We start from the raw sequence: 15,654 nt of genomic DNA on the forward strand, positions 1-15,654 counted from the left end.
GTCAAATTTGCCATAATTCCAATACTTTCCCACGCTATATATCTAACAGCTGGAAAAGTAAAATGAACCAAACTTTTGGCATAGGTTTTATTACACAACATACATTTTTTTATACATATCACATCAAAGTAAACTTCTCCTATTGCTGCACATTTCTTTCACAATTCTACCACTTATCAAAGCAATTTTGGAAAACATTTTTCATGATATCTTTAAGAACTTTTGTCATTATGGCTTCCACATTTACTGCCAACTGAAACATAATCTAGATTTTTCATTTTAAAGGAACAGAAAAGTCTGAAAGATAAGATCATGGGAGTAAGGAAATTGGAAATGCACCGTTAAATCTACCTTTCTTGGTCAGGTATTTGTTGACCAGGAATGACTAATAGAAGTCAGAGCAATGAAAGCCCATAAGACATCACAAAAAAAAATTACTTCTAGAGCCATTTTGACAAGTGGTATGGATGTGGGAAGAAGTGTAGCTGTGAAAGGAGCACACTTTGAAAGAAGTGTGTTGTAGAAATGTGGTGTAATAAAACCTATTCCAAAATTTGTTAGCAGAAGTTAGACCAATGAAATATTTATAACTTACTTTTCAGCTGTTTCTTCACATGAAGCATTCAGGTTCATTTCTTCTGGTTTATTCTTGACTAAGTGAAAAATTTTAAATATTTTAATACAATTCTCAAAAACAAAATACACTCAATTCTGTTTTTTATGTTATTTGTTCTGATCTAAACATTTCAAAGAGTTGCCTTTCTAAAAACTATATACTGTATTTAAAATTTAATTCTAAAAACAAAAATATTGCTACTTACTTTTAAAAGGAAATTGCAATTAATTTTGAAAAGAAAAATATCAATCTTCATTTGTAGGGATTCCCTTCAACATTATCTCACTTTAACTTTTTAATGTCATAGTTTTTGTATTTAAATATAGAGGTATTTCGGTGTTTAATAAAAAAAAATTGAATAAGAATGTGCATACATAACATAAATTTATAAAATATTGTTGAAAGAAATTCCATCATCTGATTTTTATTAATTACTTAATTTTTCAAAAAAATCTCCAGATAAGCTTTCACCAGCAATTTTGTTTTTGTCAAATGTTTTCAACTGTTCTAGCAGCCATTGTCAGGATACATATGAAATGGATATTAGAATATAACATAGAAGAACATTTAAAGTTTAAATGTACTGTATAGTAAATACATATAGTGTGATGTTGGGTATTTCAATTTGAATAAAAACATTTATACAAATATCAAGAGAAATAAGAAAAACATAAAAATTAAATAGAAATTACTTAAATACATTGTTACATTAGTCAACAATCACAGCATAATTCATATAATACATTTCCATGTCAACTTATTTTTTTTAAAAGCCTTTACCATAATCTATACTAATATTATAAAGAGGTAATGTTTGTAATATAGTGATGGACAGCACGCTAATCATTTATTACAAAAAAATTTTGCGATATAAGCGTTAAATTAAACACGTATGTCACTAAATCGACAAGCGCTTTCGACGATACACACTTTCGTCTTCTTCAGGTCATTAGAAGATACTGTATAACAGCGCTGTCCAACTGGCGGCCTGCGGGCCGTATACGGCCCGCCAAATAATTTTTACGGCCCGCGNTAGTTTATACAGATTATTCCCCCCCAAAAAATATACGTATTTTGGAAATGTTGAGTCGGATTAGTCTAGAATCGATTAATTTTATGGAAGAAAACCTTTCAATCAGCCGTAGTCCGTAAACTTCTCATGTGTCAGGCTGTGATTGGAAGGACTCTTAAGAAATCGGATTCCTAAAGAATGGAACGTATCTATGATCTTATGGGGGGGGGTCGACTGTATTTATTTTGTTTGTGAAATATAAAAAAAAAATAATTTTTTACAACACAGTAAACACGATTATGATTAAAAAAAAATTTTTTAGGCTTAACATCGACAAAAATTCAACATGGCGTCACAGGCAACAAATAAAAATTACAACATCGAATAGGTTAAGCCATTGGTTTTTACCCCATAACCAGTACTAATAAAAACAACATGAAGAAAAGTGATTCTTTCACAATTTAAGAAAGCCAAGAAAGACAATATAGAAAAAAAACCCTAAAAACTGCAAATACCTCTAATTCTTCTAAAATTTGAAAATACCTTAAGAATTCATTGAAAATTTGACTGTTTTCATTGCTCATTGACAATCCAAGTATAAAACAACAAATGGATGTAGCAATATTTCTAGACAGTATGAAAATACATATAAAATAAAACATGATTTGTACTAAATCAGTGATGTCCAACCCACGGCCCACTCAATGTTTTTGTGTGGTCCTTTTAATCAGTCTTTTACGACAACAAATATTTTTAAATTGGTGTTTTGGTATAACGAAATTATTTTTCCTTAAATTTGCCATATATGTGTAATAAATGTCAAACAATAGACATATTCTTAAGTTACAGTCTTCTGTGTTTCCAATAAATGATAAGAAATTTTATTGTTTTCTTTAAATTCTTTGAAAATAAGCCTAATAAAATTCCAATTAGAATTAAACATTTACACGCACATATAGATTTAAAATTTCAAATCATTCGTTCAAGACTGCACATTATTGTAAACGTGCAGCCCAAGTTTATTACTTCCAAATGTTTTTGGTCATGTTAAATGACCTTTCTAAAGAAAAAGTCTTTTAATACTGAATAATATGCAGAACGAATTACACATTTATTGTTTTCTTTAAATTCTTTGAAAATAAGCCTAATAAAATTCCAATTAGAATTAAACATTTACACGCACATATAGATTTAAAATTTCAAATCATTCGTTCAAGACTGCACATTATTGTGAACGTGCAGCCCAAGTTTATTACTTCCAAATGTTTTNAAATAAGCCTAATAAAATTCCAATTAGAATTAAACATTTACACGCACATATAGATTTAAAATTTCAAATCATTCGTTCAAGACTGCACATTATTGTGAACGTGCAGCCCAAGTTTATTACTTCCAAATGTTTTTGGTCATGTTAAATGACCTTTCTAAAGAAAAATAAAAATTAAAATAAAAAACAAGGTTAAAAAAGAGTGTAAGAATCGAACGCTTGGTACAAATGCAAAAAACAAACATGCTTTTCGAATATTTTTGAATTATATTCTGTTGCAACTTATGTATGCCATCTTTAACCTTGCAACCGGAAGTATAAACAGCATAAAATTACAGAAAATTAAATTACAATCTAAAAAAATAAGTACAGAGAGTTACCACCCCTGATCACCATTTTCACATAAATGCATTGTTTTATGTATATGGATGCATAGTATCTTTTTCTTTCTATTATTAAGGTTTATATTAAGCTAGAGAACCATGCTGCCGATACTTTTGTAAATTCTCGAAAATTGATTGCGAGGCCTATATAAGGATGAAGCAGACAGAAACACACTCCCCAGTGTCTATAAAATCCCTGTTATGGATTCATGGCGACATAATAAATTAATGTATATAGGTATAAGATCTATCAAAGCCAAGGTTAGCAGAACACCAAGGAAATATAAGAAAGGAGCAACCGTGCACTGTGCTGTTTTAGCGGACCCACAAGATGTCAAAGCTGAATGGGACCAAGCAAGTGTATTGCAAGTGGTTCAAGACCATAAGCACCGGCACTACGTGGAAACTTGGCAGATTTGTAAAGCAAACCATATAGGCCTCACAATCAATTTTCGAGAATTTACAAAAGTATCGGCAGCATGGTTCTCTAGCTTTAATATAAACCTTAATAATAGAAAGAAAAAGATACTATGCATCCATATACATAAAACAATGCATTTATGTGAAAATGGTGATCAGGGGTGGTAACTCTCTGTACTTATTTTTTTAGATTGTAATTTAATTTTCTGTAATTTTATGCTGTTTATACTTCCGGTTGCAAGGTTAAAGATGATGTACAAAGTTGCAATGTAATATAATTCAAAAATATTCGAAAAACCTATTTGTTTTTGCATTTGTACTAAGCGTTCGATTTTTACACTCTTTTTTAACCTCTCGTTTATTTTGTTTTTTTCTTTTTCTTGAGAAAGGTTATTTAACATGACCGAAACGTTTGGAAGTAATAAACTTGGGCTGCACATTCACAAGGTGTCATAGTAAGTCTTTTAGTATTGAATAATATGCAGTCTCGAACAAATTGACTTTTAGAGTATAAATGAGTTCACAAACACTTTCGATAGCATAAAGCTACCATCATCAGGTGAATATCAAATACAACTGTTTTCAAATTCTGAGCTTTCAAACAACTTATGAAATTATATGAAGCACGTGGATGGCATACCAACATGAATTTGAAATAGAATAAGAATTCAAAAATTTTTTTGAACAGCAATATGAGTGATGTAATATCCCCAAATACGTGTAGAAAGCAATAATGATGTTCTAGAGATGTAGATTAGATTGCTTGAATAATGTTGTCCATATTTGTGGGATTTCAAGAGTTGTGTTGCATGGTGTTAAAGATGATATGTAGAGGTTTTCCCAAATAAATAATTCTTTCCGATTGTTGCACAATTTGAGTAACTTTGTTTGGGTCCAGAGTGGCTGATAATCTTGATCAAGCACTTTTTGCCAATTCCATTGACAGTCTACTGTTTCTGATGTCCTCCTGATGTTCTAGAATGTGAGAAATTAACATTCTGGTCCCTATCTAGCTAGTCTCTTCTCCTGATAGATCATGTTTTAGAGGAATTTGATAGACCCCAGATTTTTTATTCAGTTTAAAAATATGTCATTGCATAANTATGCTTTTCTGTGAAAATGAACTAAAGCAGATCATCTTCTATCTATCTATATAAATAAAAATGTAATGTTTGTTTGTTCCTACCAATTCCTTTGAAATTTTGACACAACGCCGCATTCGAATACGCACGTGTTTTTATATAATATACATGTCAAAATTCCCCCCACTGAAGGGAGATGGTTAGGATTAAGGCTTACAGTAAAGAACTCTGCTTCTATTTATACTATTTTAGATGCGGGTTTTTGCATTTTTGATTGCATTTTAATAGGGTACGTCAAGAGAATGTACACTAAGAAGAAATTTTTCGAAAAATTTCCCCCCCACGGGGGAAGTGTTATACATTTATAATAGATACATTTTGAGCCACAACAACGCGTGGCAAGGTCTGCTAGTGTTAGATAATTCAACTAAAAAAAAAAAAAAGCCAAAAAGGAAAGCTGTCTCTTAGACACTGAAATCCAAATTTTAGATAGTCTTTCACTTTACCGGTTTGAGCATCACTTTACCGGTAATGCTCAATGCGGAACCGGTCTGTACTATATTTGTACAACAATAAATGAATGAATAAATGAATAGTCTTTCACTGGAGAAGGTCCAATATCTGTAGGTAAGCATTTTGATTTGAATGAAGTTACTATAAGAACTTTAATGGTTTTATGGTAGTGGAGTTGCTATTAGAAAATCTGAGATTTCTGGAAGCTCTTAGCAAAGATGAAATAATAGAGGTTGTCTCTGAGACTCCCAATTACAGGTTATGATTGAGAATTCTCAAGAAAGCAATTTGAGAAATTTTTCTCGTATCTCAAGAAACTGTTTAATGATAACAATAACTGTTTTTAACACTAATGGTATTTTAAATAAATATTAAGCAAGGGAAAATTTTAGTTGTAATTTATTGCAAATAATTATTTGCAGAATATGATATGCACCCTAAAATCTCAGGTAGCATATAGGACACCTCTATTTTACTTATAAAGTAAAAAGCTTTTATTTCATAAGAACAATTTATTTTTGAACACTGACAGACTATTTATTTTAAAATACAGTAGAGCGTCGATTTTCCGAATCAATTGGGGACTAGGGTTGTTCGTATAACTGATATTTTGGATAACCAATTTATGTACGAAAAAATAGTTTAACGTATCCGATGTTGAAATTTTTTTCCGTTGCGTGTCGCTTCGCGTTGAATTTTCGTCGATGTTAAGCCTAACAAAGACTATTGTATCGTTAAAAATTATTTTTTTATTTTGTACAAACAAAATAAATATATTGAAAAATATAAAAACAATAAAAAATTATACTTCAGATGTTAATTTAGTATCAAAAACGTAAAATATTTGAGTAGCCCAAGACATAGCCAAAGATTGAAGCGCCACAGCACTGGCGAAAATTTAAATTTGCCGACTGGAATTCTTTCGGATGATTGACTTTCGGAAAATCGACGCTCTACTGTATTTATTTTTTAATCACCTTATGTAATGCTTACCATTCATTCATTCTGTATGTCTAATTGCTACATTATCATCATTATATTCTCATAATTAAAAAAATAGTAATAAGAAAAACACCTTTAATCATTGGAAATTATTTAATATAACATTTTCAACTAACCTTTATTAGCCAAAAATGTGATCCAATGAAAATAACATTTGACAAAAACCAATGTTTGTTCTATCCATTAAATGTTATTTCCATTAGTTTCTGTTTAAATTTCCATTAAAAGCCTGATGATGACTAATAAAGGCTAGCCAAAAATGTTAGCATATTTAACAATCTGCATTGAGTAAAGACATGTTTCTTATTATTGGGTTGATTCAAAAGTTAGAATATTCAAAATTGTTCTCTAACAGATGGCATTTAGAAGTTTCTTGTGGAGCATGTAAATGAAGGAGGTTGAGATAGTCTGTGAAAAAAGATAGTCTGTGTGGAAATACCAATGTTTTAAATGTCAAGTTTGCTAATTCTTTTCAATTTGCACATGTTCAAATTGGTATAAAAGTGAGTAGTTTAGTATAAAAGCAACTGAATTTTATTGATATATGGTGCAATTGCTTGGCAAAACATCGTCCTCAAGTGTACAATCTACAATTGGCTCAGTAAATTTAAAGCTGGACAATATGAAGTCAAGACCGCTCATCCTATTGGATTACAAACTATGACAATTAGTGGAAGTCAATCCATGCAAGAAATGGTAAGACCAGTCCACTATAGTTCATTCTCAGATGAACATTGTGTTGCCTTCTTGATAAAAAGCACTGAGTTCAGCGTTAATACGATTTTTCTTATATCACAAGTACTTTCGACGAGTATTATATCGTCGTCTTCAGGCAAAAAAAGAACAAATTTGAAAATTAGAACGTGCAGAATGTTCCAAGTAGAAAATGGAAAAATTTTCTTGTCAATTTCTAAATTATAGCGTTCGGTAATTCCGTTGGTCACGTGCAACAAGCTTTTGCTGGCGTTCGAAATATCTTAAATCCACACGATTAGCAGCGCATGCGTTGAGGAGCGATCGTACTAATTGTGCGACTCTTGGCAATTTTTGCTGTTTAAACGCTGGTATAAAGTAACCCATATTTCGGGCAAGTCGAGTGTGGGGACGTTGCATGCGTCTGTGGTCATTGAAAGGAGCGCTTCCCAAATAAATGTAATTCTTCTGTTGTTACAGCTCCTGAGCAATGCTGTTTTTGACCATAACGGGTTATAGTCCTGCTGTAGAACTTTTCTGGCGAGCTCTGTGGTCTGTCTTCCTTTGTTTATATCATCTTGATGTTCTGCGATACGGCAAGCGAGCATTCTTGTCGTTGCCCCTATATACTTCTCAATTGTTCCCGTTATTGGATTTTCCAGTTGCACTGCGTATATTCCTGATTTTTCTAAAACGTCGACTTTATCCCGATCATTGCATATACTCCTGCGTAGGTTGGGTAGGGGAGTTAAAGGAAGATTAACGCTGTACTCAGTGCTTTTTATCAAGAAGGCTATACAATTTTGGCGTGAGTTTTATTTATTTATCTATTTCTGAACATTGTGTTTTCTTCATGACAATGTAAGACCACACATGTCAAAACTGACCTGGCAGAAGCTGGGGCCGTATTCCGGTCACTTATCTCTCGTCTCTTCTTTCACTGATGAATGACGTCAAAGCGAGAGACGAAATTCATCTCTCATACACAGTGGCGATTCTGGTTGTCCATAACGATCTCATCTTTGTTGACGACGTCACAATTCTATTCGGTTGATTATACATGTTCGGGTTATCTGCATGTGCAATACAATATAGAATTTTAACCAATAAAATTGTAAAATTTTTGAAAATGTGGACTACATAATCATTGATCACATAGCAAGGAAAGCACACAATTTTGACAAAATAATGGTTTTTTTTTTTTTTTTTTGTTTTATAACGTTTTTAGATTGTAATGTCAATTTGACTCTTAACAAATAAAAATTTTAATAACCTAAGTTAGAAAAGTGTGAGTTCTAAGATTTTTTTGTAAATTTTTGTCCGACGGAGATAATTATAATTAATTAATTCTTTTGAAGACAAAGTCCTTTCCAAAAAAGTATAGGAACCACCATTTATTAACTTTGTGTTCCAGACATTACACTTTTGGCGACTGACCTTTCTTTTTAGGCTACTGGCCGCCAAACAGTCCTTAAAAAAACACAAAAATATCCGATTAAAAATATTTTTCGAAAGTATTTCGAAAAATATTTTTTGAACTGAGGTTGAACTGAGGTTTTATACTGAGTTTTTTGAACTGAGGTTATATACTGAGGTTCCACTGTATTTCGAAAAATATCTTAGATATTTTTTGAAATACAGTGGAACCTCAGTATACGATCTTAATCAGTACCTGATGTTTGGACTTATACCAAATTGGACGTATACAAAACCAACCTTTCCCATAAGAAGTAATGTAAAAATAATTAATCCATTCTCATGTGAAAAAAAATGGCTGGCTTTAACACCTCGCTTTCCTGGCTAGTTCCTGCTTGATTTTTCATGAGATCAGCATGTATCATTTTAGCTTTCTCGCAAATAATTGCTTCTGATACACTGTCTCCAGCACACTGTTTTTCAGTTATCCAAAGCAAAAGCAATTTCTCAACATGATCTAATGTCTTTGATCTCTGTTTAGAAATTGATTTAACTCCTTTCGCAACGTTAACAGATTTAATAATGTCTTTATTTTTCACGATTGTCGATATTGTCATTCTCGGAATACGGTATGCAACAGTTAAAATCTCGAACATACATGCCACCTTCATATTTCTCAACAATTTCTTTTATCAGTTCCATTGTGATCCTAGTCATTTTATTAGTTTTCTGTTGCCTTTTTGCAATTCATGATTAATAAAAATAATAAAATTTTACTTACAAATTAAAATGAGAAGAAATTTAACAAAGTTATAAACTGTTGCACTGCAAATGTCTAGTCTGGTCTAGTACACCGATAGTGCTACTTGTTCATAGATGGCGCGTATAATTGAATTAAGTCGTATACCAAGCAAAATTTGTTTCGTCCAAACAGGACATATTCCAAATTGGACGTATTCTAAAGCAGACATATACCGAGGTACCACTGTATTGCCATCTAATTTCTCCTTAACTATCTAAGTAAGGTTATCATCATATTCGATAGTTCAATAATTGATGTAGGATAATAAAAAATAAAAAAAGAAAAGAAAAGAAAATGGAATCAGTGACGTTTCTGAGTAAGCGCTGGAAAAAAAATCAGAAGCATTTCTCTCTCAAAGTATTCTTTCCTGAGATAGAGAACGTTCTCTAATACAATTGTACAGCGCGAGTAGCACACAGTCATCCATATTGGATATAACAAAATCGAGGCAAAAGACGATAGACTGGTCGAAAGACAACTATCCACTCGTCTCTGATAAATGAGAGAAGCGAAAAGAGAAAAAGTTGTCCAGAATCGTGTTTAGAGAGATGCGATAATCTCTTGAGACGTAAACAAATGATTAGCCAATCAGCAATTGGCTTGTGAGAGACGATGACCAGAATACAGCCCCTGATCTTTGCTGAGAGGGTTCTCCTTCACCTACTGTATAGCCCAGACATCACACCAACTGACTATCATCTCTTCCACTCCATGCAGCACTTCTTTAATAGAAAGCAGTTTGTTGATGATGAGATGAAAATTGCACTTGCAGTGTCTTTTAAGTCAAAACAGCGAGTGTTATTCGGCACAGGAATCTACAACTCGCCCAACTGATGAAAGAAAGTGCTTGAATGTAATGATAATTCTTTTCTTGAATAAAGTATTTTTTGTTTTTGGCATAAGTATTGTATGATAAAACTATAAAATTCCAGAAACCTTTGCATCAACCCAATAGTTTTATCACATAAAGGCTGCTGACTTAAAAAAATAATGTTTAAATCATATTTAAATAATTTAAATTTAAGCAATCATAGTTGAAAAAAATATTGTAAACAGATAAAATATAAAATGATTAATAATAATGTTTAATCTTAAATACCAAAGTAATTTCTGTAATTCAATTAAAAAAATTTTACCATTGGCTATGTCCTGATCCAAATCAAGTTTTGAATTTTCATGTACCACAGCAGTTACATTTGAAATGACACTTGGATCTTCACTAATTTTTGGTAAGTTAGAAAATTCATCCAATTGTAATTTCCTAGAAATAGTTGATTTGATTGGAGTACTAGTCTTGACAAGATTATTATTTCTCTTAGAAATGCTAATGGGAATGATTTCATTTTCAGAAGCTATTGTGTAGTCATTTAAAATTTCATCAGCAAGAAACTGTTGATTGGTATCTTTGACTTCTTTATCTGGAATGTCATTTGTTCCTTTCATAGCAACTAAGTCATTTGGATTTGATAACAAAGTTTGTTTGTTATTTGCTTCAATTTTTCTTCTGTTATGAGATACAGATTTAATATTTACTGTTAATGGAACTTTTTTCAGCTTTTGTGACTTCTTCGACTTTGTATTTGTTTTTTTATTTGCATTCTTTTTAACAGTTCCCCTCTTAAATTCTAAATGGAATCGTCCCTTGTTAACGGCCATTATCATTTTTCCTTCTAAGCTAGATGAAGATCTTTTCGACAGAAAAAATCTTTTACCAGTGTCAACAGGATCAATGCAGATGTTGCTTGAAAGATTTTTTGATAAACTTGGTGAAGTTATCACTTCACTACTTATTTCAACACTACTAGATTCAAATTCAAATTTACAACGTTTCTTAGGTACCGGTACCTGTTCTTCAGTTTCTTTGGATTTATGTTCATTATTATTGTTATTCTTTTTATTAATATTCTTAGTATTTTTTTGCTTTACATTTTTTTTATTATTTTCAGTTTTATTCTGAACTTTGGACTCTTGTGATAATTTAATTGATCTTCTCAGTCTTTCTTTCTTTATATTAGATAACTCAATATCATTATTAGGACCATAAAACTTTGCAGTACCAAAACCATCCTGTTTCAAATTTGAAACATTTTCTTTTCCGCCTACTTGAACTGAGTGACTTGTAGATTTCTTTAAAATTTTACCATTAACTCTTTCTCTAAGAACTCTGGAAGACATCTTTCTGTTATGCTTCCAATTAATTCAATTTGTTTTTTGAACGTCTGTAAATATAATTTAAATAATAATAAATATTTCTGAAAACATACAAAGTAATAAAAACCAACTGTAGATTAAAAATAAAAATTAAACTTTAAAAATAAATTTTTTGTTGTTTAATTTGTGATTCCTAATACTACTACTTTAATAGAGAAACAACCAAAGAAGTACAGTGGTACCTCAGGATACGAAATTAATCCGTTCCGAAATTGAGATCGTATCATGAAAATGTGGTAAGGTGGATCATCTTTTCCCATACGATTACATGTAAAACCAAATAATTCGTTCCAACGCGAAAAACATACTCAAATTAAAGCCAAGTAATACATTAAAAAAATAACTGTAGTAAGAAAAACAAATGAAAAATGCGAACTANGAAATATTTGGTTTTTTTACATTACTTACATATAATTTTAATATTGATTATAAACTTTGCAGTCCATGCTGACTTATGTAAACTACTAAAGCCAAGTAATACATTAAAAAAAAATAACTGTAGTAAGAAAAACAAATGAAAAATGCAAACTAACGTAACGTCGTATGGTGAGTTTTTGTTCGTATCGTGGAGCAAAAATATGTTTGAATTTCATGTCGTATCCTGAAAATTTCGTATGCTCGGGCGTTCGTAACCTGAGGTACCACTGTATTGCACATCAAGTTCCAAATACTTTTGAGCCATCCAGCTCACTATCAAGAGGCAAAACAGCAAACATCTCAAACAAAAACAAAACTAGAATGCTATCAGATTTAAAAATCAAACTCTTTAAAATTCTATTAAATTCCAACTCCTGGGCAGAAAACTAATTGTAAAGTTTCTGCTATCTTTTCCAGACTATTTTTCTTTTAACAAAAACACAAAAGTGGTATTGATTTCCTGATCAGAATTTTTTTGCCTAGGCATTTGGATTTCAGTGGAACTTTAGAACAGTTTGACTTATAAATTTAATAGAGTTCTTTCTCTTTCAATGTACTGTACTGTTTGCTGTTTTGCTTTTTGATGATAAGCCAAAAAGCTTGAAAATATTAGGGATTTGGTGTGTGGTAATTCTTCCATTATAGTAGAATTATATTAGGTCAGTCTATAAGTTCATGTACCAGTACATTTTTATAATCTTGAGAAAAATCTTTTCTTCTTGTTAAAAACACAAGTGTAAAAGCATATTTNAATTGTAAAGTTTCTGCTATCTTTTCCAGACTATTTTTCTTTTAACAAAAACACAAAAGTGGTATTGATTTCCTGATCAGAATTTTTTTGCCTAGACATTTGGATTTGGTGTGTGGTAATTCTTCCATTATAGTAGAATTATATTAGGTCAGTCTATAAGTTCATGTACCAGTACATTTTTATAATCTTGAGAAAAATCTTTTCTTCTTGTTAAAAACACAAGTGTAAAAGCATATTTTTTTACACTAGAGTGTATAAAAGACATGTTTTATACTTTTTTTTTAAGTGGTGAGAATGGTAGGAATGCAGCAAAAAATAAAAAAGTACTGTACATAGTCAAACTGTAATTAGTGTAAGGACTGCACAAAAGAGGTTTGAAAGATTTAGAAAAACAATAATTTTAGTGTGAAGGATAAGACTCATAAAGGAAGACCAGTTGACTTTGATAATAATGCTGCACTAGTTGAAGCAGAACCATTTTTAACAGTTGATGAAATTGCAGAACATTTATTAAATTCATCCCATGAAACTGTTTATAGACACCTACACGAGATTGGAAAAGTTTCAAAGCTTGGAAAATGGGTATCACAAACTGTCAAATATAACAATGTTTAAACATTTGCAATCTTTTATCCTGAATTACATTAGAACATTTTCTTGATCAGCTGGTTACTGGAGCTGAGAACTAGATCCTGTATAATAATAGTATGATGAGAAAAGAATGGACAAATTGCAACAAGCAACCAAAACTGACTATAACAGGTGAGTTGCATAAACAAAAATGCTTAAAATGCTTTTGTCTGTTTGATAAGGTATGTCAGGCTTAATTCACTTTGGACTAACTTTTAAAACTAAATCACACAATTACAATTCAAATTTATTGTAAGAAATTAGAGTGTTAAAAAAAATCAACCATCATTAGTTAACAGAAAGCAGGTTCTCTTGCAACATGACAATGCACAACACACACTTCAAAAATTCAAAAGCTACAATTGGGAAATTTTGCCTCATCCATTGTGTTTGCCAGATATTGCTTCCAGTGATTATCAACTTTTTCATGGTTTGTAGAACTTTTTAAAAGGGAAAAATTTTGAGAATGAGAATACAGTAATACCTCTATCTATGAACGCTTCAGCATACAAAATTTTCAAGATACGACATGAAATTCGAACATATTTTTGCTCCATGGTACGAACAAAAACTCACCATGTGATATTACATTAGTTTGCAGCACCACCGCCATAATCACAGAAATAAAGGAAATCTTGAGATATTATCAGAAAGTGACTGATTTTATTGAAAAGAAACATCCCAAAAAGGTTCACACTGGCCGTATTGTTGCTTGGAGTAATGACATTTGCCTAAGTCATTTTAGAAACATTTTAAAAAGTAGGCAAAGCCAAACCTCTTTGGATAGATATTTTACCAAGCAACCTCTGTCCAGTGAAAGTGCTGGTGGAAGTGAAGGAAAGAAAGCAAAAAGCAGTGAATATAAATTTTTTTAAAATATATAAAATAGAAGAGATAAAAAAATTAGTGTTAAGTTATTTTTAAGTTATTGTTACATTATGTTATGTAAGTTAAGTTTTAGTGTCATTTCCCTTCTCCCTCTCCTCCGCCACCAGGTTACACCTCCACCGTCATCTATCCTCAAAGGTAAAGTGCAAATAAAACTACATTTTCTTTTATCAATTATTATTCTATTATGGTTATTTATGCATTTACGACGACAAAATGCATTTTTCAGTGTTTTTCCTTACTAAAGTTATTTTTTTTAATGTACTATTCAATACTTAGCTTTATTTTGAGTGTGTTTTTTGTGTTGGAACAGATTATTTGGTTTTACATGTAATCATATGAGGAAAAACGATTCACCTTACGAACGGATTAATTTCATATCCTGAGGTACTACTGTAGTGTCAAAAATGCTATTTTTGAATATTTTGATTCAAAATCAAAATCATTTTATGAAAACAAAGTTAAAAACATGACAACGCATTATACAAAACATTATAGTGATGAATGCATTATAGATTGAAATGAAATTTAATTAAAAAAATTTTTTTTGGTAGATAATAAAAATACACACAAACTTATGGACTAACTTAATAGTTTATGAAGATTGATACAAGTTTTAAATTTATTGATTTTACTTTTATTATTAAACATCATTACATTGTAAGTATGTACAATCATTTAATACTAATATCAAAACACTTACTAAAACACCTTTTCTTGCAGCCGAAGTTTATAAGAGAAACTTTCTAACGTTTTCGGTTTTGTTAAAAGACCTTTCTCAAGAAAATAAATCAAATACAACAACAAATTGTAAATCGAATGCTTAGTACAGTTAACACGTTTTTCGAATATTTTCAAACTAGCTCATAATCCGTTGCAAATGACGTCATTGTGAACTTAGCAACGGAAATATAAAAATATTACATAAATATCTAAATATAAATACATATAGTTACCATCTCCCTACGTCATTTAAAAATACGTAGCCTAAGATACATAGTAACTACTTCCCTCAATTATTAAGTTTATATTAAGCTAGAGGACCATGCTGCCGATATTTTTGTCGATTCCCGAAAGTTGACTGCAAGGCCTTTATGCTTTGCCTTACAAATCTGCCAGGCTTCCGCGTAATGCCGGTGTTTCTTGTCGCGGACTATCTGCATTAGTCTTGCTTGGTCCCATTCAACTTTGACGTCTTGCTGGTCCGCTAGAACGTAGGTGGCTAGCGCAGTGCATGGTTGTTTTTTTCTTATATTTGCTTGATGTTCTGCTAACCTGTCTTTGATACATCTTCCTGTTGCCCCTACATACATTAATTTACTTCGTCGCCTTGAGTCTGTGACTGGAATTTTATATACCCCGGGGAGTGTTCTTCTATCCACTAAATCCTTATCAGATCGTAATAGTTGGTACGTGGTGGGGGTTCTTTTATATACGATTCTTTTGTTCTGGGCCTTTCCTATGCGTCGGAAAATATTATTCAACGAAGCATTATATTCCATCGTTAAAACTCCTTCATTATGAGGTAAATTTCTCCTCTTAATGCTCCTA

General features: G+C 31.4%; 1 protein-coding gene across 1 annotated transcript in view; it reads right to left on the reverse strand.

The window, feature by feature from the left end:
- Window positions 1–466: 466 nt before the first annotated feature.
- Window positions 467–15,654, reverse strand: part of LOC111636921 (MATH and LRR domain-containing protein PFE0570w-like) — a 25,112-nt gene continuing 9,924 nt past the window's right edge. Inside the window, exons 2-3 of the mRNA XM_023382304.1 lie at window positions 10,343–11,425; window positions 467–653 (exon numbers count right to left, since the gene is read on the reverse strand). Coding sequence (XP_023238072.1) covers window positions 592–653; window positions 10,343–11,381 — 1,101 coding nt within the window. The 5' untranslated portion in view covers window positions 11,382–11,425 and the 3' untranslated portion in view covers window positions 467–591. The remainder of the gene's footprint in view (window positions 654–10,342; window positions 11,426–15,654) is intronic.

The sequence above is a fragment of the Centruroides sculpturatus genome, unplaced genomic scaffold, assembly GCF_000671375.1.
Source record: "Centruroides sculpturatus isolate CEXI.00-Female unplaced genomic scaffold, Cexi_2.0 scaffold128, whole genome shotgun sequence".
Classification (NCBI taxonomy): Eukaryota; Metazoa; Arthropoda; class Arachnida; order Scorpiones; family Buthidae; genus Centruroides; species Centruroides sculpturatus.